The 22,178-nt window shown below is 39.9% G+C and overlaps 1 protein-coding gene across 2 annotated transcripts in view; it reads right to left on the bottom strand.

The window, feature by feature from the left end:
• Positions 1-22,178, bottom strand: part of ZDHHC13 (zinc finger DHHC-type palmitoyltransferase 13) — a 45,737-nt gene that overhangs the window by 4,351 nt on the left and 19,208 nt on the right. For both annotated transcript variants that reach the window (XM_045825628.1, XM_045825629.1), the window contains exons 6-15: positions 21,833-21,897; positions 20,331-20,493; positions 19,976-20,101; positions 16,805-16,938; positions 13,668-13,768; positions 11,008-11,132; positions 9,848-9,910; positions 9,056-9,149; positions 8,071-8,154; positions 1,935-2,092 (exon numbers count right to left, since the gene is read on the bottom strand). In XM_045825628.1, coding sequence (XP_045681584.1) covers positions 1,935-2,092; positions 8,071-8,154; positions 9,056-9,149; positions 9,848-9,910; positions 11,008-11,132; positions 13,668-13,768; positions 16,805-16,938; positions 19,976-20,101; positions 20,331-20,493; positions 21,833-21,897 — 1,113 coding nt within the window. The remainder of the gene's footprint in view (positions 1-1,934; positions 2,093-8,070; positions 8,155-9,055; positions 9,150-9,847; positions 9,911-11,007; positions 11,133-13,667; positions 13,769-16,804; positions 16,939-19,975; positions 20,102-20,330; positions 20,494-21,832; positions 21,898-22,178) is intronic.

Here is a 22,178-nt window from a genome sequence, read left to right as displayed (position 1 = left end):
TTTAAATCCATATATTTGGGGAAAGGTAAGAATTAAGGTAACTTAAAAACTCCCAGATCATTAAAAACACTACTATTTACTGAGTCATCTCATTTAATCATCAAAGCAACACAAACATGTAGTTTCTTATCTTTAAAACAGAGATCATCTTCATTAGATTGTCTAAGGATGTGAGATCACACTTTTAAAATACCTAGTGCAGAGGCTTGCACAGGGGAAATGACTGGTCCGGGCCACACAGCGGAGACAGTGGCAGAGCTGCGACCACAGCTCAGTGTGACTGGCCATGACACACCAGAACACTCAGGAAATGAAAGGCTGGGTTGTTTTGTTATTAAGAAAACAACTTTGCTCTAAATCTCTGTATTTGAAAACTATCCAAAACTGTGAGTCCATTTTCCTGCCTTAAAAAAATATAAACAAATCATTAACCTTTCTTTTAAAAATTAAGAATATTATAGTCTCGTATATACTTGCACTTATTGCAAGAGTCCAGAAAGGAAGGAAGAGACTAAGAATTGATGTCTCAAGTCTTAGGTTCTACATCTATCTCCTCTTACTGGCCCTACGGCCGTACGCAAGGCATTCACCGTCTCCTGGGCTGTTTCCTCATCCATACAACAGAGGAGCTAACACTTTGGCACAGTCCACATCTCAAATGGTTGTGAGGAAACAAATGGCAGTGCTTTGGAATATGTAAAGCATATATAAATATTAGGTATTATAAATGATAGTAATTACTACTAATAAGCACTGATGTTAATAGCCATTCTTACTGCCCGAGTCTGTGAATATCAGAGAGATAGGGATTTAGGAAGAATGTTCAGAAACCTCAGTTCTATCAGTATTATTAGCTTAATGCCTTTCCGTAGCATTTTTCCCTTTTTTAATGGACTAAGGGATATTTTTCCTTTTTTTTTTTTTTTAAGATTTTATTTATTTATTTTTAGAGAGGGAAGGGAGGGTGAGAGAGAGAGACATCAATGTGCGGTTGCTGGGGGTTCTGGCCTGCAACCCAGGAATGTACCCTGGCTGGGAATCAAACCTGGGACACTTTGGTTTCCAGCTCGCGCTCAATCCACTGAGCTACGCCAGCCAGGATATTTTTCCTTTTAAAAAATGTATTATTATTATTGTAGAACTGGTTACTTCCCCATAAAAGTGGAGTACATTTGTGGAGCAATGCCCTAACTATCTGAGGCCTTGCAGGAGGCAGCACAGACCGACCATGGCTGTCCGTTCCACACTGTAGGCCACAGCCCCCATGAGGATGAAGTTCAGCTCACAGGGGACGGCAGGCAGCAGGGAAGGGGCAGAAACATCACAGAAAGCTGAAGGTGACTACCACCCCGGAGCTTGAACTTTCTAATGGCCATGACCTTCTCTGAGAGTGCAATTACCATGTCCATTGGTTAGTGATGTGTTTTTCATTTCTTCTCCACTTCTACCCACTTAAGTACTGCACAGTAACAAACAGGGTTGAAAAAACTAGGGAAAAAATCACCTCACACTTGCATAACGCTTTACAGTTTATACCATGCTTTCACACATCATATAATTTAAGTGTATGATAGAAAAAGCCCTTAAACGGGACTGTTGGAAGACCTAAGTTCCATGTTCTGATTTTCCCACTCATGTTCTGATTGTCCCACCTTGAACAATTCAGTTCACCTCTGTACCTGTATAAAATAAATAGGTTAGATTAGATAACTCCTACACAACACAATTTATTCTTTTAACCTTTAAACCCTTCTATGAATGGAGACAGGCATTATCATCCCCATTTTATGGACAAGGAAACAGAAATTCAAGAGTCAAATGACATGTTCAAACGCACGAAGAAAGTGACAGAGGTGGAACTAGAAATGAAATCTTCTGATTTAAAATTAAAGTCTTTCTACCTTAGTGCAGGTTATACGAGGAGAAATAGATACCTGAAAGAGCTGATTTAATAATAAAAACGTTGACCATGAGAACTGGAAGACTGCTAGCATGAAGATATATAAAACCCAAGGGGAGCAAGCCACAATCTGATTGAGGTAGGTCCACAGTCCATCTTCTCTGAATGTTGTGGCACAATGATTTGACCAATCTGTGAATACACAAAAAGGAATCCATTATTTAAAAAGGCAACAAACCACGGATCATCACTCAGGAACATAAAATCACTGCAGTTCTATTTGGGGAAAAGAGAACGGAAGACGTGATGGCACAGATCAGAACCCAACTTTAAGGTTTTATCCCCCAAATGCCAGCTCAACTAACAAAAATGAAAAAATTGTAGCATGGACTTCTGGTCAAGATGGAGGCATAGGTAGACACGCTTCACCTCCTCATGAAACAATAGAAAGAATTACAACCACATCTCAAAACTAGTTAACACCCAGAACCATCAGAAAATCAAGCTGAATGGAAGTCCAACACCCAAGGTTTCAAAGAAGCCACATTCATCCAGCCAGGGAGGACGAGTGGAATTACAGAGATGGGTGGAGAGGCGGCAGCAGTGGTGGAATGGATGGTCCCACATTCACGTATGGTGGATGAAAATTTGGGAGGGATACCTTGGGAGCAAGTGATCCCAGCCCCAGGCCAGACTGCACAGCCCAAGGTTCCAGCACCAGGAAAATAGATCCCTGTTACCTCTGGCTCTAAAAACCAGTGGGGGTCAGGGTAGCAGTAGGAACTGCCAGATTTTTGTTGCTTAAAGGGCCCGCATGGTCTTAGAACATATGTAAACCCACCCACTCCAGGATTCACCACCAGGGCAGCAGCTAGAAGGGCGCCAGTTGCACATGGGAAGAGGGTGAAGTGACTGGAATCAGGAAGAGTGCCAGGTGAATATCCAGAAGCCAGGCAGTGGCACTGTTCCCTTTTTGAGCTCTCCCCACACACCACAAGGCAGTGAAGCAGTTCGCCCTGCCCTGGAAAATACCTAAGACTCCACCCCACACAGTTTATATAGGTGCCTTTCCTACATAGGCCATGCTACTACAACAGGGAGTAGAAGCAGCTCTACCTAATACACAGAAACAAGCACAGGGAGGCTGCCAAATTGGGGAGACAAAGAAATAAGGCCCAAATGAAAGAACAGAACAAAACCCCAGAAAAAGAACTAAACAAAATGGAGATAACTAACCTATCAGATGCAAGAGTTCAAAACACTGGTGATCAGGATGATCAGAGAACTTGAGTACGACAACAACATAAAGAAATGAAGGCTGGCCCTGGCTGGCATAGCTCAGTGGATTGAGCTCGGGCTGCGAACCAAAGTGTCACAGGTTCGATTCCCAGTTAGGGTACATGCCTGGGTTGCAGGCCATGACCCCCAGCAACCACACATTGATGTTTCTCTCTCTCTCTCTATCTCCCTCCTTTCCCTCTCTAAAAATAAATAAATAAAATCTTTTAAAAAAATCAGAAAAAAAAAAAGAAATGAAGGCTACACTAAATGAAATAAAGAAAAATCCACAGGAAACCAACAGAGAAGGGAAGGAAGCTGAGATTCAAATCAATGATTTGGAGCATAAGGAAGCAATAAACATTCAACCAGAATGGAAAGAAGAAACAAGAATTAAAAAAAAAAAAATGAGGAGAGGTTCAGGAACCTCTGGGACATCTCTAAACATGTCAACATTCAAATCATAGGGATGCCAGAAAGAGAAGAGGAAGAGCAAGAAATTGAAAACTTATTTGAAAATATAATGAAAGAAAACTTGACTAATTTAGTGAAGGAAACAGACATACAAGTCCAGGAAGCACAGAGAGTTGCAAACAAGTTGGACCCAAAAAAGACCACACTAAGACATAGTTATCAAAGGTTAAAGATGAAGAGAGAATCTTTAAAGTAGCAAGAGAAAGGCAGAGAGTGTCCTACAAAGGAGTGCCCATAAGGCTGTCAGTGATTTCTCAAAAGAAACTTTTCAGGCTAGAAGGGACTGGCAAGAAGTATTCAAAGTGATAAAAAGCAAGGACCTACAACCAATACTACTCTATTCAGGAAAGCTATCATTTAGAATGGAAGGGCCGATAAAGTGCTTCCCAGACAAGGTAAAAGCTAATCCTTCATCATCACCAAGATATTAAATGTTAAAAGGGCTTATTTAAGAAAAAGAAGATCAAAATCATGAACATTAAAAAGGCAACAAATTCACAACTATCAACAACGGAATCTAAATACAAACAAACAAACAAAGCAAATAACCAGAATAGGAACAGAATCATAGATATGGAGATCATTTGGAAGGTTATCAGTGGGGAAAGGGAGGAGGGAGAATGGGGGAAACAGTACAGGGAATAAGAAGCATTGTTGGTAAGAACAAAATAGACAGGGAGATGTTAAGGATAGCATAGGAAATGGAGAAGCCAAAGAACTTACACACATGACCCATGGATGTGAACTAAGCAGGGGGAATGCTGGAGGGAAGGGGGGTACGGGTGGAGGGGGGCAAAGGAAGAAAAATTGGGAGAACTGTAATAGCATAATCAAGAAAATATACTTAAAAAAAGCGTACCTCACTGTTAATTAAGACTATGGTAACACTGCATGGCAGTGAAAGAATAAAAGCAAAAAATGGTCCATCAAACCATCACTAAAACCAGCATATTCAGCATAATGCACTGGCCAGAGAAGTTAACTGTTCAAGGACTTGACAACTGAGAATGATTATATTTAATAAATATTTGTCCTGGAAAATTCTGTCTTATCCAAGTTACAGCAAGATATGGGCCTATCACAGAGCTAAATATAAACTCTTATTAAGGGTTCAGATCAACATGCCATTGCTGCGGGCACAAGAAATCCTATGAGCACCTAGATACCACTGGAACACAAGCTAAGAGCACGTAGTCACTGCATGTACTTCGGCACTGGCACCGTAATTTATTCTGCAGTGGGAATAAGTCCAGGTGAGGAAACTCACGAGAAAGACACCCCCAGAAAAGAATACAGAGCAAGATTCATATGATCACAGGTCAGTCTTTTCTCCCCAGGAGAACCTATTTGAGTGCCAGTTAAAAGAGAGGACTTCACTAAGGCCTCCATGATGTTGACCTCTAACCCATGTAGCTATCTAAGAGCAGCAGTAAGGTGAACACAGGTAGGAAGCAGAAGAAACAAGGGAACAGACAGACCTTCAAGGTTACATAAAGCCAATGACTTTTATAGGCGCCATGACTGTTCTTAAAGGGCAAGTTGGTTTTGAAAGGAGAATTCTGCAGACTTGTGCCTGGAAGTTTCATAAATGTTTCCGACAAGCTCATGAGTAATTTTAGACTTTTTCCCAAAGCAATACTTAAGAATTCCTGAGACTGGAAGAAAGTGAGTCCATGACTTTGCTATCAACTTCTGTCCATTCTTGTCCCAAATATCTGGGGTTTTTTTTAGTATCATTTAATTCCCATCTATCTTTCATGAATATGTGCCACAGCATTCTAATAGCAATCATCACCGAGTAGCAATCAAGGTAACAAAGCAGATTACACTCTTCAGAGCTTCTCAGCAGGACCCCAAAGAGAGGCGCATTCCATGCATCTGGTACGACATAAAAGATCATAATTTCCAACAACAGGCAGAGAAAACAGCTGAGTGAGAAAGAATATCTACTTTCTTTCACCTTATGGATTTCAAATGTTCTCTTCTGGGAATTTTTCTGATAACACAGCATGACCTCAGACTGAAGTTTCCATAGAACTGATTTCAGATTTAATATCAAAGATATGGCCATAAGTGGCCATATGAATTATCTCATGCAATACAATACTTTAATATGTACTGACACATTCTTAACAGGTGGTCAGGGGCTAATGACAGGGAACTCATATTGTTCCAAATCAATGGCTTTCACCTTTAGGTAGCTCCAGCAGTCACAATGCACTTTCTAGCAATGATCTAAGACCTTTCTCCCTGTAACTTGTGTGACGCACACACTTTCAGTTACTTACTGTCTGCCCTGAAAACAGACCTCACAGGGTAAACTGGACGGTGAGTGCACGGAGCCAGAAGTAGCTGCAACTGGATCGCACGAGGGGGAGGGTGTGCAGCAGGGCTCTGGCAACAGGGGTGTTAATGGTTAAACAAAGAAGGTGGGGTGACAGTGAGGGCTCATTAGAAACATGGAGCACTGAAAGTTCATTTTTCCTGTGTGTGAAATAATGATAAATGACCCAATGTCCTCCTTCACTGTAAAAAAATGTTGTTGAAATATAAATGGGATAGAAGTAACAAAATATGTTCAGCTTTCCTACACAGTTGTAAATGCACATACAGGTGGGACTGTTACTAAGAAACAAAATGTAATACAAAAATTGGTTCAGAGCCAGAGAATAAAGACAAAGAGGAGGGAGCAACCAATGCGTGTAATAAGAAAGCAACTTGGAAAGAATGAACATGATGGAAAACCACTTCTGTCCTTATCAATACAGTCTTATGCTGGACAGAGGCACCAGACAAAGGGGACTATTTTTAGAGGAGAGAGAGAAGGGGGAGAGACAAGAGTGGTGTAAAATCTGGCTCCTTTTCCCCAGGATCAAGTCCAAGGCACAGGCTGGTCCACGGGCCAGCTTAAAAAGGTTTTCCAGGAATATGCTTTAATGTCAGGCCTTCAAAGGGCAGCTCTTTCAACAGAAAGCACTGTCAAAAAACCTTCTTCTTTCTTTCACCACAGGACCTAATAAGAGGTTTTAAATCCCAATGCTCAGGATTACTGATGGCCTTTGACAAGAACTGAGATCAGGGAACACAAACTTCTGACTGTTAGATCCATCTGAGATGGTGACAGTTATATTGAGCCACAAACGCATTCCCTAGGGATCAGACACCCGAGGTGTGGGTGGGAACGGGGCTGGCAAGATATAACCAAAGCCCTCTCCACGCCTGTAGCAGGGCGAAAAAGAAACCATTTCAAAAAGGTATTAACAATCTCTAAAAATGAAACCCCAGACCAAACAAAACATAATTCTGGATGTTTCTGGGGAGGGAAGCTGGGAAGCTGGGAAATAGTGTAGAAGGAATTATCTTTCAAAAACGAAACAAAATTTAAACCAAAGAAGAGGGAGGGGTGGGGAGATACCGGGGGTGGAGTTTGGAATGATAAAGGAAAAAGGAAAAAAAGGCAAGAAAACACTTTCCTAACATCTTCCTGAAAATTCCCAATTTTTTGTTCAAGCAACAAATTAGTATTTAATTGGCAAAATACAAGACCTGAGCATAAATTTAACAGGAGGGGGGATGGAAACACATCAGCCATGAAGCCTGTAGAGGCAAATTCTCCCGAAGCTTTCAAAACAAACAAATAGTGAACAGTTAAACAAAGTCAAAGTAAACTACAAGCACTACAGGATTTTCCAGGCAGGTAACCTGGGCAAGGTTTGAAACGCACAGTCCTGAAGTTCTCAGGAGCTACCAAAATCCTTCTGGCTTCCTTTTAAACCCTGTTCTTCGTTATCACCTTGGGACGTTTGGATGTCACTCCCCACCTGAGACCCCTAGAGGCCGCCTTTATACTGCTACTAAAAAGTTGTTTTCTTTCCTTGGGGATGCAGAGTAAGTGATCTAATATTTTCTTCCAAATTATTATTTCCAACTTTTTAATGGCAGTTTTTTCCATCAGTTATAAGTTGTGACCTGACATTCATCAAAGAATGTGTGCTTTCAGTTTTGTTCCTTAATAACTGTGACCACCTTCCAACCCCTGCCACCTCTCTACCACCAACCTCCCCCTCACCTGCCTTATTTACTTACCACTTCCCTGGCTGTGTACTCAGCAGCTGATTCTCCTTTCTCTCACTGGGGTATCAATCTGCACTTGCCTTAAATGAATTCGTATTTTTGACCACTTCCCTAATTTATCAAGGTCATGTTAGAGTAAAATTTCTTCAAAGGTACTGACAACTAACATATTCTAGCATTTCGTGCAGCTTTCCAATGCCCAGAGTTCACAGGCATCCGTTCTCTTTTTATTAGTGGGTACAGGTTATAGTCGCCCAGCCAGAACGGGACATACAAAAGCTTACAAGGGAAAGCGTATGTGGGGGTGGGTGCATGAGCTTGCTGTGAGAAAGAATTATACTTACACATGAAAGATTCATATATAATCCAGTTACACACAATGGAAAGGAAAAATAAGAAGAATATGTAATAGCGATGGTTGCCGAAACCTGCATCAAAAAAAAAATCAACATAGTTAATATTCCTTACAGTGATTTTCCAGCTCAAGACCTTATTAACCACTTTCCTGTCCAAAGTCTTCACCAGAGTAAAGAAATAAACAGTTGCTCTGCTTTTAATACCATTAAACCAAAACCAAACGGCTCTGGTAGGCCATGGTCACTTATCCGTGTTAACTGAACCAGTATTTATTCATTACTTATTTAGAAGAGGTCATTTCACCTGTTCTCTAGGAAAAGTAAAGAACATCGAAGTGTATCAAGGACACCTGACTGAGCTGGGGCAGCATTCTGTTCATAAAGTTCATAAAAGCATGTCTTCTCCCATGAAAGCACGGTCTTCTAAAGACCCGCGACTGTAGTCCCTAACAACAAACCCCAGGGTTTTACTGGGATGGCTCAGAGGAAACCCAGCACTGCGGATCAGGACAAGAAATACTCCCTGGGTGGAAGGCAACCCCCAGGTCTCTGCCACCTCTAGTTCTACCTCCTACCTGAGCCTGGAGGAGGACAAGCGGAGAATGTGAACAAGGAACACAAAACACGGAGAACATGTTTGGAGAAGACTGATACTACTCAAGTGGTTTCAAGCAAGTAATTTTTTTCTTTTAAAATTTTTCAACTCTAAAATGTAGATAATAATAGGAGTGATACCTGATGATCAAATAGGATACAGTACACGAAAGTACACTATAAATGCTAAAATACTATAAAATGATATTATCATTATTAACATCAAAAGTCAGTCTTCCAAAAGTGTTATACTGTAGAGATGATTCTCTGATGAGGAAGAGCTACCAAATGGATTCTCTTCCACTTTTCCTATGAGTCACACACATAACTAAATATAGGCTTAGCTTTGCAGTGGTAACGGAAAAATTCAGTCTCTCACCTATGCAGCGTCCAGTCCAGAGGCAGTGCTGATCGTATCGGGCGACACAGGAGTTGCATGCAGGGCAATGGAGTGACCTTAATGGCTTCCTCACCTAAGTGGGCAATTAAGAGAGGCCCAAGCATAAACCCGTGTCTCAGAGTGGTAGCAAATTACAAGCAAAATCTTATTCTTAAATCAAAAAGACGCTGGCACAAATAATCCTAAACAGTAGATCACCAATTCACAAAGAGGCTCTGGAATGCCTTATTAACACAATATTTACTTCTCCATGCCTAATTCGTTGAAGCCCTCACTAAAGGGGATTTGGATTCCCGAGCCTACTGACACTGACTAACGGGAAACAAGGTAGTACCCTATTGCACCAGGAGCACTGGACTAAGAGAAAAGAAACCTGAGTTACATTTCTGGCTCTGCCAATCTTTTAGGGAAAGTTCCTTTTTCCCTTTAGGTCATGATTCCTCAACTGCAAAATGAGAAGTTTCACTAAATTACTCCTAGGGCCATTATGAGCCTCTGACTCCAAGTTAGTTCTAACATATGCTTCGTGACAGGAAAAAGCAAACAAAACATACAAGATTTTTAATCATAGGCAACTTCGAAAGATTATAAATATCTTTCTCCCATATGTTCAAGGCAGAAAATTGTTCTGACAGTAATGCAAAATTAGAACCCAGTAGAAACAAAGGTATATAAATATACCATGAAGATTTAATACATGCTTACATGAGCAACATAACCAAGAATTTGCTTTTACAATGGGAACAAAATATAAAGAAAAGACTCACTCACAAGACACGATGTACAGAATGTCCTGAGGTCCAGACAGCCCGTCTCTGCGAGGGTGATGATGTTCTAAAAGACACGGAGTTTGACCTTAGGTTTGTGCTATGCAGGGGAATGTATAATGCGTGGTCATATACCGTAATCACAGCTCTCTCTCCAGACTGAGGTAGCTAAAAAAGCAATTTCTAAGACTTGCCAACAAATCATTCTGTGCCTGAAATAATGAGACTTTTCAAGGCTGCATTTTCAAGGACAGCCAATAAATTAGAATGCACAAAAATTATACCCCCTTCTCTCCATCAAAAGGGCAATAATCCCCAGTTATAATCTGCCAAAGAAGAACAAACATGGACACTCCTAAGAAGAACCAAAACCTGTCAGTATACAACAGAACTGATCGCTATAAACACCAACAGCTGTCTCTGAGGAACACTGGCTTTACGTAACACAGATGACACTCCCCTCAACTTGAAAACATTCATGAGCAATGGAGGACATGCCATGTCACCTGACAACTGCACATCTGAGGAAGAGAAGGGGCATCTCTTCAGTCAGTGAGGAGGAGGACTCGCCCTGGCTCCTGCCTACGCCATGTATCAGATGAGGGAATTTAAGCTCTATGATCATTACCTAAGCATCTACTGTATTTTTCGGACCATAAGACGCACCTAGGTTTTAGAGGAAAATAGGAAAAGAAATTTTGAAGCAACAAATGTGGTAAAATATTTAATAACATAAATAACATAATATTTCACCAATGTAAAGGTAAACAGAACTCAATAGCAGCATTAACAACCATTATTCCTCCCAAATTTGGGGCGGGCGGGGGGGTGCGTCTCATACTCCAAAAAATACGGGTGAGTCTCTAACTATAAAGCAGTAAAAGACCATTTCTGCTGACAGAAATTACATATGAAAAAGTCTTGGTGAGGTATTGCTTTAATAAAAGTTTAAAATTGTCTTAAACTTTCATATAAGCAAATGAAAAAGTGTGACAGTGGAGAAATCTCATTCTGCTGATTCATTCATTCCACACTGATGCTGCACCTATGAGGTGCCAGGCACTAAAGGTACAGTCAGGACAAAACCAACCAGGCTGTGATCTTCTGAAGTTTACACACTCTACTATTAAAAAAAAGAACAGTAACATCACAAAGAAAGCTCACCATTTTCCTTTCTTCTTCAGAAGCCTTAGTGAAGCCTGGATCTGTTGCCCAAGTCTTGTAGAAGAAGTAGAGGAAGCCTATTATGCTGAGAATAAAAGCAAAATAGAAAGGAGTGCCTGCGAGATGTTAACGCCAGGTTAAGGAACATGTCAGACTTCGCTGAAGAGCATAGTTATGACACATGCAAACTTTATCACTTGTACCTAAGAATCCCTATCCTCTGCATTCTCTCCTCACCTTCCCTTATCTAACACATCCTTGCCCGCAAACCTGGCCCCATTCTGTGTTCTAATCCTATGGAAAGTTGGTCATAGTTGACAAATTAACCCCTCCTCAACAGTTGAAACTCACAAGAAATATTGATAGGAAGAGTTGCAATACATGAAGAACATCCTGAAGACTAAAAAACATTCAAGATCCAAATAAATTAACCTCTAACGGTATAATGTGGCTCTCCTGAGAGCATCCAGAAAAATAGTTTCTGATCGTTTTAACAAAATCATTTAAAAAAACAAGCCATTTGGTTCAGAGATTTAAACTAAAAATATTTTTTTATATATCAGATAAATTCTTGCCAGAAACCTCCTAGTGCATAGTACATAATTGTAACTTATTTAGGCTGAGTTAATTTAGAAACAAAAGAAATTGCTCTCTGTGCAAAGTGATTATAAATCAAATATTTAGGAAAGGCAGATGTTATAAATGAAGATAAAAAGTGCTTCAAGGATAAATGGTTCCCACTTTGCAATGTTTTTGAATTGGAACAAATTCTTTGTTTAAAAAGTTAAATTTTGCTCCAGTAAAATTTTGTGCAGTAATAAACCAATATACCAGTAATAAACCAATTTTCCTTGCTCAATTTAAATCATGATTGACACAGTAACTGTATTTGCCGTCCAAGGTGTTGCCAAGACGTCTTGTGCCAAACTTCAGAATAGAAAAGGCGGCCTTAAGACTCTAACCCCTTGCTGTTCAAACTGTGGGAGCTTGTTAGAGGCAGAACTTCAGACATCCCCCCTCCCCCCGTCTGCAACCAGAATCTGCTCTGACTCTCGAAGACCAGCACAACCACAGCTGGTTCAGGGCAGCACTTCAGTTCATTCGCAGGGCCTTCGAACAGCATTGACAGTCACTGATTTGACGGCGAAGTGTGCCACCTACTGACCGACATTCCCTCACCAGTAGCAGGGCTCAAGTGGGTCCTAGATCCTCCACCAGCTTTATGCTGCACATGTGAGTAAAACACCCCATCTTGTCAACTCCAAAATCTTAAGATTTGATCTAGCTGCGGCAATCAGTTCTTGTGATATAATGGAATCTTCACAAATACTGACTACTTTAAGTTCTGCAATGGAGGTTTTCAAACTGTGGTGGAGTTACAATGTTGTTTATTGATTCTACACATTTGGAATAATTCAAAATAATAACCATATCACTTTTCGTACAATATTTAAAATAATGTAGATTGCTCACATTTTAAAAACTCATCAAGAAACACAATTTTAAAACTGTTGTTACTCCACTGCCACATGGTTTGGTAAACAAAAACATCAGCCATCCCTTCTCAGTGTCATGTCAATTACCCTTGAATTTATTACCAGCCTTGGGACCAGCACAGATGATTCTGAGGTATATCGTGCTGTTACTTTATGCACTCATGGTTACTTGTAAATTCTATTATTTTTATATTACATAATGAAATGCTTAAAGGTACATTTCTAGCCACTATATTCCTTCTCCCACCTGTAAGGAAAATAAATTTATAACAGCTTTCTAGAGTGCAAGGTGACTTTCTAGGAAGGTGAAAAAGGATCCTGGAAAGAGGTGGGAAGCACAAAAATTGAAGAAAATGCTTCCCTCCTCTGGGAGCTATAAATAGATATAAACTAAGAAAGAACCCTTGGCCCCCCTTCTAGGAGACTGGATTCGGTCAACATAAAAGCACAGCACACCCCTAGGCTGGACTTCGCCTGAGCCCTGCTCTTCTGGTGATGATCCTACTCCTCAGGTGAGTTTTGTCTTACACCACCGGCTGCCGTCCATTGGCAGGCCATGGAAGAGTGCAGTGTGTGGTGACCAGCATTCTTTAAAAAAGAAATACAATAGGATAACATAAAATTTCAGAGTAGATTACACATTGGGAGTAGTGTTCTCTGAAAGTTCTGCTTCCCATATTGTTTTGGGTGGCAAAGTAGATTTATCAGTACTTCCACTTGTGGACTAAGAACCACACACTGCACTGACTGTCGCTGAGGAGGGTGTTTCCCCCAAATCCCTCCCTCAAGGGTCACCCTGGCGCCCAGAAGATGCGTCAATCAACTACAGCTACTGACCAGTTAAACGAACCATCTGACCTTCAAGAGAAACTTAAGGCAATACAAGAAATTTTTGTGGGTCCAAGTAAAACATTTCATTTCACTGTTTCCTAATGAGTAATAAATATTAGACACCTACTGTTTCCACTGTGTGCGCTGAGAATATTTCCGAGGTTGAGTAGATTTTCAACATTAAACATCTTCAACCACAATCATTAAATAAATACAAATGTGAGTTGTATTCCCTGGATCTCTTCTAATACCTCAATTTCTAACAATGGTATTACTGGTTTTTATTTTTTTAAGGCAAAGAGACAGGCATTTGTATTTAAACTCGAAGGATATGAGGAAAGAATAAGATGAACCAAGTCACAAACATCCAGAAAATGGAACTTAGCAGGAAGGCCATCGGTAAGTATACAAGGTTCTTATACCCGACCAGCAGCCTAAAGGAAAAAAGGATAAACACACGGTATTAGTGAAAACAAGCATGACTCGTACCCATTTCAGTTCTAAATTCCCTTGAATAACAACAGTAATGAAAATTACTGCTTCCACAAACAACAGCTTCCACTCACTGATGCCCACTGTGCACCGCTTTCCACACGAGGAAACTGAGGCACAGGGACTCTCAAGTGGGTGTTCTCGCCCTTACAGCTACTTTACACATTGCTTCATTCCCAACCATGTCGTGTTTTCAGTGCATCTTTCTTATTTCTATTGAGACACTCGTACTTGTATTTCTTTTTTTTTTTTTGGAGGGGGGAGGCATATCCTCTATGTTCAAATACTCCAAAATGCAGAATTTTAAATATTTAGAGATCCACCTTCACATCTATAAAGCTTTCTTCTAGAGTCTATAGCAATATGTTTCTGAAACACACAGATGCACATAACCTGAAGTCCTTTCTTCCCACAACCAGCCTGAGAGGCAGACCCTGGACATAAAAAGGCACAAAAGGCTGAAAGTGGCACTAGTTGTCACTAACCCTCTCACTAAAGTAACAAAAAGCTTGGAAATCCACATATGACTTACTCAAATGTTAATGTTGTAGTTTCAAAAGAAAAAAATCTGTCTTTCATATTAAATATTCCATATAGTAAATCTATGCATGAAGATAGTTTACCTGGATCTGTTTTAAAATTTGTACCAGGAAAAAACAAGAGTTGATGATGGGCATGAAAAGGGTAAGCTATCAAGATCATGAGCATATTATGATAAAATATTTGAGAAGCATTAAAATCCCAAACCCAATATGCTGCCTGAATAGGCCATATGGAGCCCACATAACCTCCAGGGCTTGACCTGTCTGAGATTTTGCAGCAAAAATGTGTTTGAACTAATTAAGAACTACCTCATTTGTAAGAGACTGTCTACTTCTGACAGGGGTCACGTAGCAGCCTGTATCAATAAGCAACTGCCCCTGGAGCCCAATAATAGTAGAAGTTTGCAGCTGCTTGCCTCCACGAAATTGGGGCCCTACAGAGGAGTGTGGCAGAAATGAAAGCAGCGTAGATAAAGTTGCTATATGCACGTGTCTCCCATCGGAATTGAGCCCAGATGCCAAGCCTCGCATGTGAAGCCCTCAACTCAGGGCCATCGAAAACAAAAGCTTTCATGTACATGTTTTATAATGCAGGTTTTTACTATAAGAAACTGAACCTCAAATGCCCCTATCCAAGGTCAGTAAATACTGCCCTTGCTTTCTCTCTGGCTGGGGAGGGAAGGAAAAGAGAGGGGAGTGATGATTGTGATAACTGATGATCGGGCTTAAAATTTATTTGGAGGCTGAGCCAATCCAATTGGTGGAAAATGAATGACTATCCCTTACGTTACAAGTTTTCTGAATAGCAGACAATTTAGGCACTTTGCTATATTTCAGAAATTTGAGCTTCTATTTTACATTAAAATTCTAATTCATTTCCAGCCAACAGTTCTGCTCTTGAGTGGCCAAATGGTTAAGGGTCCTGTAACACTCTGTTTTTTCTTAGGAACAAAGTATGTACATGCTTATTCCAGAAAATGCTGGCAAGCATAAGGAGGACACAGGAATCTCATAATCATACCCTAAAGGAGCAACACTATTTCCTTTTAGGTCTTTTTCTGTGGATCATTTCAGTTTTCTCTCATTCCAGAGAGAAGTTTCCTGCTTGTATGGGCCTTACACTGCAGGAAACACTGATTAAGTGCTGCCAAGAAAACAGATCAGGGTGTCAGGGAAGGCCTCACTAAGGAGGCGCAGCTGGAACTCAGGCCAGCGGGAGACGTCTCCAGCTACACAACAATCAGAACGTGTCAGACAGACACAAGTGCAAGCCAAGGGCCTGGGTGGGGTGAGCTTGATGTGTTCTAGAAACAGAAAGAAAGTTGGAGAACAAGGAAAGAAAGAGATGAAGTCAGGGGGGAAGGAATAAATCACATAATATCTCCTAGGCAAGGAGTTTGGATTTTATTCTGGGTACAAGGAAAACCCTTGGGAGGGTTTGAGCAGGGGAAAAGGACAGAAACTGATTTGCCTTTCTAGAAAACAACCCTGATTGCTAAGTGGGAATGACCCAGAAGAGGGCAAGAGCAGGAGTCAGTACAGTTCACAGAGGTTTGGCCAGGGGGCCAGTCATGTAGATGGAGAGAGCAGACCCACTGGAGGCTAAGCAAGGACTTGGCAATGAGCTGGATGTGGGAAGTAAAGAGAAGAATCGAGGAAGACAGTAATCCAAGGAAAATACCCCTTGTTCACAGGAGGTACGAGATGCCCTTTTACTGAGAAAGGAAAGAGGAGACTGGGGTGTGAAGAGATTACTGAGTATTGTGTCCCAGCCATGGTTCGAACCACTGTATGTGTATTAACCATGAGGCAAGCATTGTGACAATTATTACCCCCATTTTATACACGAGTAAGTTGAAGCACAGAAAGGTAAAACAAGTTTTCCAACGCTGGCCTGCTGTACGGTGAAGCTTGACTTGCATCCAGGCAATCTGACTCTTAACCAATGACTAGACATAATCATGTGTAAATGTTTTCCTAAAAATAGAACCATACCATAGTTGCTATTTATAACCTCCTGTGATTTAATTAGGATGTTTCAACTAAATAACATTAAGAGCAAAAATAACTAGGTTAAAATGAATTTAGACTTAAAAAAAGAAAAAGCAAAATTTCTGAAAGTTGAGCAAAAATGCTTCAAGATGCAAATTAGTTACAAAAATCTCCCCATTATTCATCAAAATTAACATTTAAAAAATAAGGTATTTATTTTCCACTAATTGTCAATTCAATTAAATTATTGGGTTGATCAGGTAGCTTTCAGTTCAGTCATATTCTACTAAAGCCCTTCCCTCCCAGCAACCCTGAGGATGTTTCTATGTGATAAGTAACACAGCTCAATAAAAAAAAAAATCTGTGATTCCAGCCAATCAACAATAGAAATAAGCAATCAAATTGGAATGCAATAATCAGCCTTACAAAGACTAATATACACACCTTGGAAACAAAGATGTCAGAAAAAACAATGTTACTAGAAGACATCCTTTTAAAAGCCAAGAATCTGAATTGAAGTCCAATATGAATCCAACAGCCCACATGGTAATCACAGAAAGCATCAGCAGCAGGAAGAGCTATTAAGAGATTCAGAATTTTAGAACTTTATGGATTTTACCTCCTAAGTACCTAATAAGTTTATTAGAAGCACTACTTTCTAACATATAATAACAAGTAATACAACAGCAGAACACACAGTTTTCCTTCAAAATTTCTGACTGATAAATTTAAAGTTTGGGAAATTACAAATCTTAGAAACAATCTTTTAAAAGTCTTACATTTTCTAAATGTTGCTGACACATACTTTGTTTTGCTTTCCTTCCCTCCAATAGTGGTTGTTTGGAAAAGTGTTAAAAATAGCTGATGTTTAAAAAAATAATAATTTCTTGCAAACAGCAGTATATGCCAGAAAGCATCAAGCAGGACAAACAGGCCATGCAAAAAGCAGGATGCTCAAGGTCTGATGAGGAGAGCACACGAGCTCCAACCCAGGCACCAGATGGTGCCATCCCCTAACAAAGAGGGTTAGAAGGAACACGCTTACAGAAAAGGTGAGTTTAGGTTAGCCCATGTGGGTTTCTAGATGCCTATGGACATCTGGAGCATACCCAGGAGGCAGTCAGAGGAGCAGGTCTACCACTCAGGAGAAGGCTGGAATGCATCAGTGTATAGGTGGTAAAGCCATGAGTGAACAACCTCCCAAGGACTGTGTGCAGGTGCAAAGGGGCAGAATCTTGGCCAACACACATTTAAGGAGAAAAAGCTAAGTCCTCGGAGGTGACTAAGAAAGTGTGACCAGTGTGACCAGAAAGGCAGCTTGACAACCAGGAGAAAGAAAGGTTCCACAGAAGCCAGGGAGGAGACTTTCAAGAAGGGACTGGTTCTCAGTGTCAAAGTCACAGAGATGCCAAAGACTGAAACACATCCCGGCAAAGTGAAAAGAACGAGTCTATGAAGCAACAGTGTGACTACTGCATGGACGCTGGGCACCACAATTTTACAAAGCAGCCCCTTAGCTGCAACACATACATGACCTTGGAAGCAAACAGGGCCTTTTCAATAGCAAAGGGAGAAATTATATTCTGCCTTATCTTCTTCACTATTTACTTCTCTGAGCCATATTCAAAGGATGGATAATTTCAAATGATACCAGATCTTTAAAATGCTTCCAAATTAGACTGCATAACACACAATGAGCAAGTTTAGATTTTTTTTTAAAAAAAGGTAAACTTAGAATCTACAGCGATGTAATTTCAGAACACAAATTAAATATGGATTTCAAAATTTTAACCCTAGATGTAACACCCACAGACGAGTCATACTATTCACTCATTCAACAATCATTCCAGTACACATACAAGGTGGGGCAAAAGCAGGTTCGCAGCTGTTCGTATGGAAAATAATACAGTGATTAATAAATAAATACTATGACAAGAATAACTCTGTGTTTCACATACTCACACTGTCAACCTGCTTTTGCCCCGCCCTGTATATAGGGAGGCACTATTCTAGTCACTTGGGACATATCAAATGAATTTCAGGTCTTTCTCTCGTGAAGCTTAAATTCTAGTAGACAAATGTACTAAGTGAATTTTATAGTATATAAAAAGCTGGGCCACACAGGGCCCTGTAAGCCATTGTTAAGGACTTTGGCTCTTATTCTGGGAGGAGGTAGACAGGATTCTGAGCAGATGAATGACAGGACTGACTTACATTTTAAACGATTCATCTGGCTGCTTTGCTGAGAACAGACTAGAGGGGAGTAGGGGCAGAGAGATGTCAGGCCACTGCAGTAAGTCACATGAAAGAGATTGGTGGCTGGACCAAAAGGGCATTGGTGGGCGGGTGAGGGCAGAACTATGTTTCTCCAACGGCCTAGATGCATGGTGTGACTGAGAAAACATACAGGTGGCTGGAAAGCTGGAGTGCCACGCACTGAGATGTGGAAAGCTATGGATGGAATAGTTAGTGGGGTGCGGAGAAGATCAGCAGTTCAGCTCCGGCTATGTTATTTGGGAGATGCCTATCAGACACTGAACTGGTAAGTCATGCAGGCAACTGGGAGATATGAGTCTGGAAAGGTCTAAACTAGAGATAACTTCTGGAGTCACCAATATATAGATGGCATTTAAAGCCATGGAAGTGCATGAAATCACCAAGGGAAGGAACACATGTAAAAGAAGTACAAGGACAAAATCCTAGGGCACCCTACCGCATGGGGTGGGGGAGATGCAGAAGGGTCGGCAAAGGAAACTGAGGAGGGACCATTATTTCCTTCTCTCTACCTCCAAACACCTAACTGCAAAACATGTATAGTATTCCTGATGACCCTCTCCATAGAAATCTGGTGTCTGTTGATTTAGAATCATTCTGAAAGTATAGTTACCAATTATTTTTAGATAAGATGATGCCATCTATCATATATTCCACTAAAAATAGTGGAATCAATTCAAAACCCCATTTTTAACAATTTAAATCTACTATTATGACTTAGATTTTGCTGGCCATTTATAAGAACAAGCTGAACTTCATTTTTCTATTATTCACTTCGCTTTTACATTTAGAAGAGCACCACTCAGAAGAACTGTCAATTAAAAAAAGGAATAAAATTTGGATTTCATCTCTTGAAATTTCAGATTCCTTTTATCTTATGAAATGACATATGCTTGAAGTGGGTTGCAACATCACTATTTTTAGTCTAACTCCTTATGATTCTAACAAGACATTTTGAATGTAACTATTTTCCTTTTGGAAAAAAAATGTTACTGAGGAACAAGACCTTTAACAAAAGTTTCCATAAAATTTCCTGAAAAAGGTATCTTTCCTTTTACTTCCAAACAATCTAAACCATTTACACTTCAATTCACTGATTAAATAGATGTGGAAGTACACCATGATGTACGTCTACAAGGCAACGTGTCATTTTACAGCCATCTAGTTGAGGACAAACAACACCTTGCCAATGAAAGTGCCAAATTCCCAACTCTGGGTTGTGGGATGTGTGTGGGAAGATACAATCAGAAGAAATGCAGCACTCCTGGTTTCCCGATGCCTTACAAGACAAACACAAATGAACAAAACAGCTCTTATAGAATAAGGCCCCTATGAAAATACTTCGCATTTCTGCAGCCACCTCCAAAGTGTGAACTTTTTGTTGGCTCTCATTTTGGCTTCTGTTTTCAGCATATGAACAATGAGCTGATTTTTATTTTGTACAGCCATCTCGAGAGGTGTCTCTCCCTGAAAGAAAAGATCAATTACATGTTGGATATAGTATGGATACTAGACATTTTTTCAAAAACTCACCAGAATCATAGACTAAACATATATATTCTGGGGGTAGCCAGCTGTTACTGTTTATATCTCTCCTCCGGTAACTAAGTCATATATACAGCTTACCATTACGTTAATTTTTCATCCCTCTCATTGAAGCTATAGTAGGCTAAGGGAGATAAATACCTGGTCATACCTTAACATTTCGGATATCCAGGCTAGCACCAGCTTCCAAAAGCTTATCAACTGCAGTGACGTTTCCTGCCGCCACTGCCCAGTGAAGTGGGGTGTTCTGCTGTATTTTATCAACCACATTGAGGGAAGGATTAAACTTTAAAAGAAATCCAGTTGGTTCTGGCCTGTTTCAAAACAATAAAATACCAAGGGGGTATTAGAGAGATGAATGATTTGAGGGGTAAATGTAAATAACCAATTTTTTAAGCTAATGTATCAATTGACAAATCAGTGAACATTCTGAAAACGAGGGACTTCTTTGTGCAGAGTTCTATGCAATGCTAACAGGAGACATGCGCACGCCTTCCCCCCAAAAGTACATATTATCTGACAGTCTACTGTACAGGTAGCACAATTTCCACATCACTACTGCCTTTGTTTTTCAACCTTTTATTTTCATGTTGTTGTTCTATGGGTTAACATCTTTTTTTAAATTGTACATTTAACTTAGGCCAATATTAAACTCTATGTTATTTATCTAATTAAAAACTAAATGTAAAATATTATATTTGAGGAGATAAGCCAAAAGCTAACTTCACATTCTCCCTTTAACCTACTATTAAATAAAGCAGGTATAATGTCCTAAAATATGTGTTTATCTTAGAAAATCATGGACTAGAAGGCAAAATTCAATAAAATATTTTTGCTTTATCAATACCTGCCCTTCCTTCATGACTACTTGAGTCTTTTAATAAAATAATATTCTACTTTATTTATTCTACCAAGACCCTTAAACACTATGCCTACCTTCAGAGTTACCAGCAAAGAAGACAAAATGCTTTCTAATACAATTCTACTCCTAGCCCACTACTCTATGAATGAGAAGGAAATGGTATCAGAACTAACTCAGTTCCTAAGACAGAAATCCAAAGTAAAAGCAGAATCAGAAATTGAACATTACACTGGAAACGAACTGATAAAGGGAGAAGAAAATCAGAAGTTGGACTATATGGTGGTCATTAATCACAATACACAGAAAAACTTAAATATGCAAGTGCTTGATGTGGACCGATAAACTGTTTTCCTAGATCAGTTATAATTAATATTTTCAGAGCAGTCGACAATGGCAGTGAACCTCAACATCTATTCTTTTCCGGAAAGCAGATTTATCATCTAGATTTCAAATTATGAGAACATTTAAACTTGTCGCCATTTTTTTGAAAATGCAAACTAAGAAATGTATAATAAGTATATGCTATGAAATCTCTACCAGTTTTGTAAGGAAATTATTTTGTTATAGTAGTTTTCAAACTTTTTCCATAAGGGAAAATTTATTTCAGTGGTGCTTTTCTAAATACAACTACCTAAAAAGTCCCAATCACAGTCATAGCGTAGAAAACCTTATTTGAATCTTCAGAATGCAGTATCATTTCACGCGGAGTAAGATACTTACAATTATATACACAAAAAAGAAATTGTCAGAACCAAGAATCAGAATAAGCCAATTTAACGAGATTCACTTACCCGAGTATTTTGTGCGCGGATAACATGAGAGGCGTCTGCCCGTTCACGTCTGTCATATTCACACTCTGTTCAAACAGAAGAGCCAGTCAGCCTACCTGCAGCCCCGGCCCGCTTTCTTTCTCCTCTTAACAGAAGTCTCTCTGTAACATATCAACTGTGTCTACAAGGAGGGTTCAAGTGTCATTTGAATGAAAGAATGTTCTGCTTCGCAGCCACTGTATAAAAATCCATTGGCTTATGAAAATATTTTTACAGGGAATACGTGAATATATGCTTTAAGGTGTTAGATAATGTGAATGAAAGAGGGCTAAGGAAAAGAGAAAAGCGATGACCACCATCAAATGTA

The sequence above is a fragment of the Phyllostomus hastatus genome, unplaced genomic scaffold (genome assembly GCF_019186645.2).
Source record: "Phyllostomus hastatus isolate PE091 unplaced genomic scaffold, TTU_PhHast_1.1 phas_scaffold_585, whole genome shotgun sequence".
Classification (NCBI taxonomy): Eukaryota; Metazoa; Chordata; class Mammalia; order Chiroptera; family Phyllostomidae; genus Phyllostomus; species Phyllostomus hastatus.
Note: the sequence above shows the minus strand (reverse complement) of the source record. Positions and strands in the feature narration are given on the sequence as shown.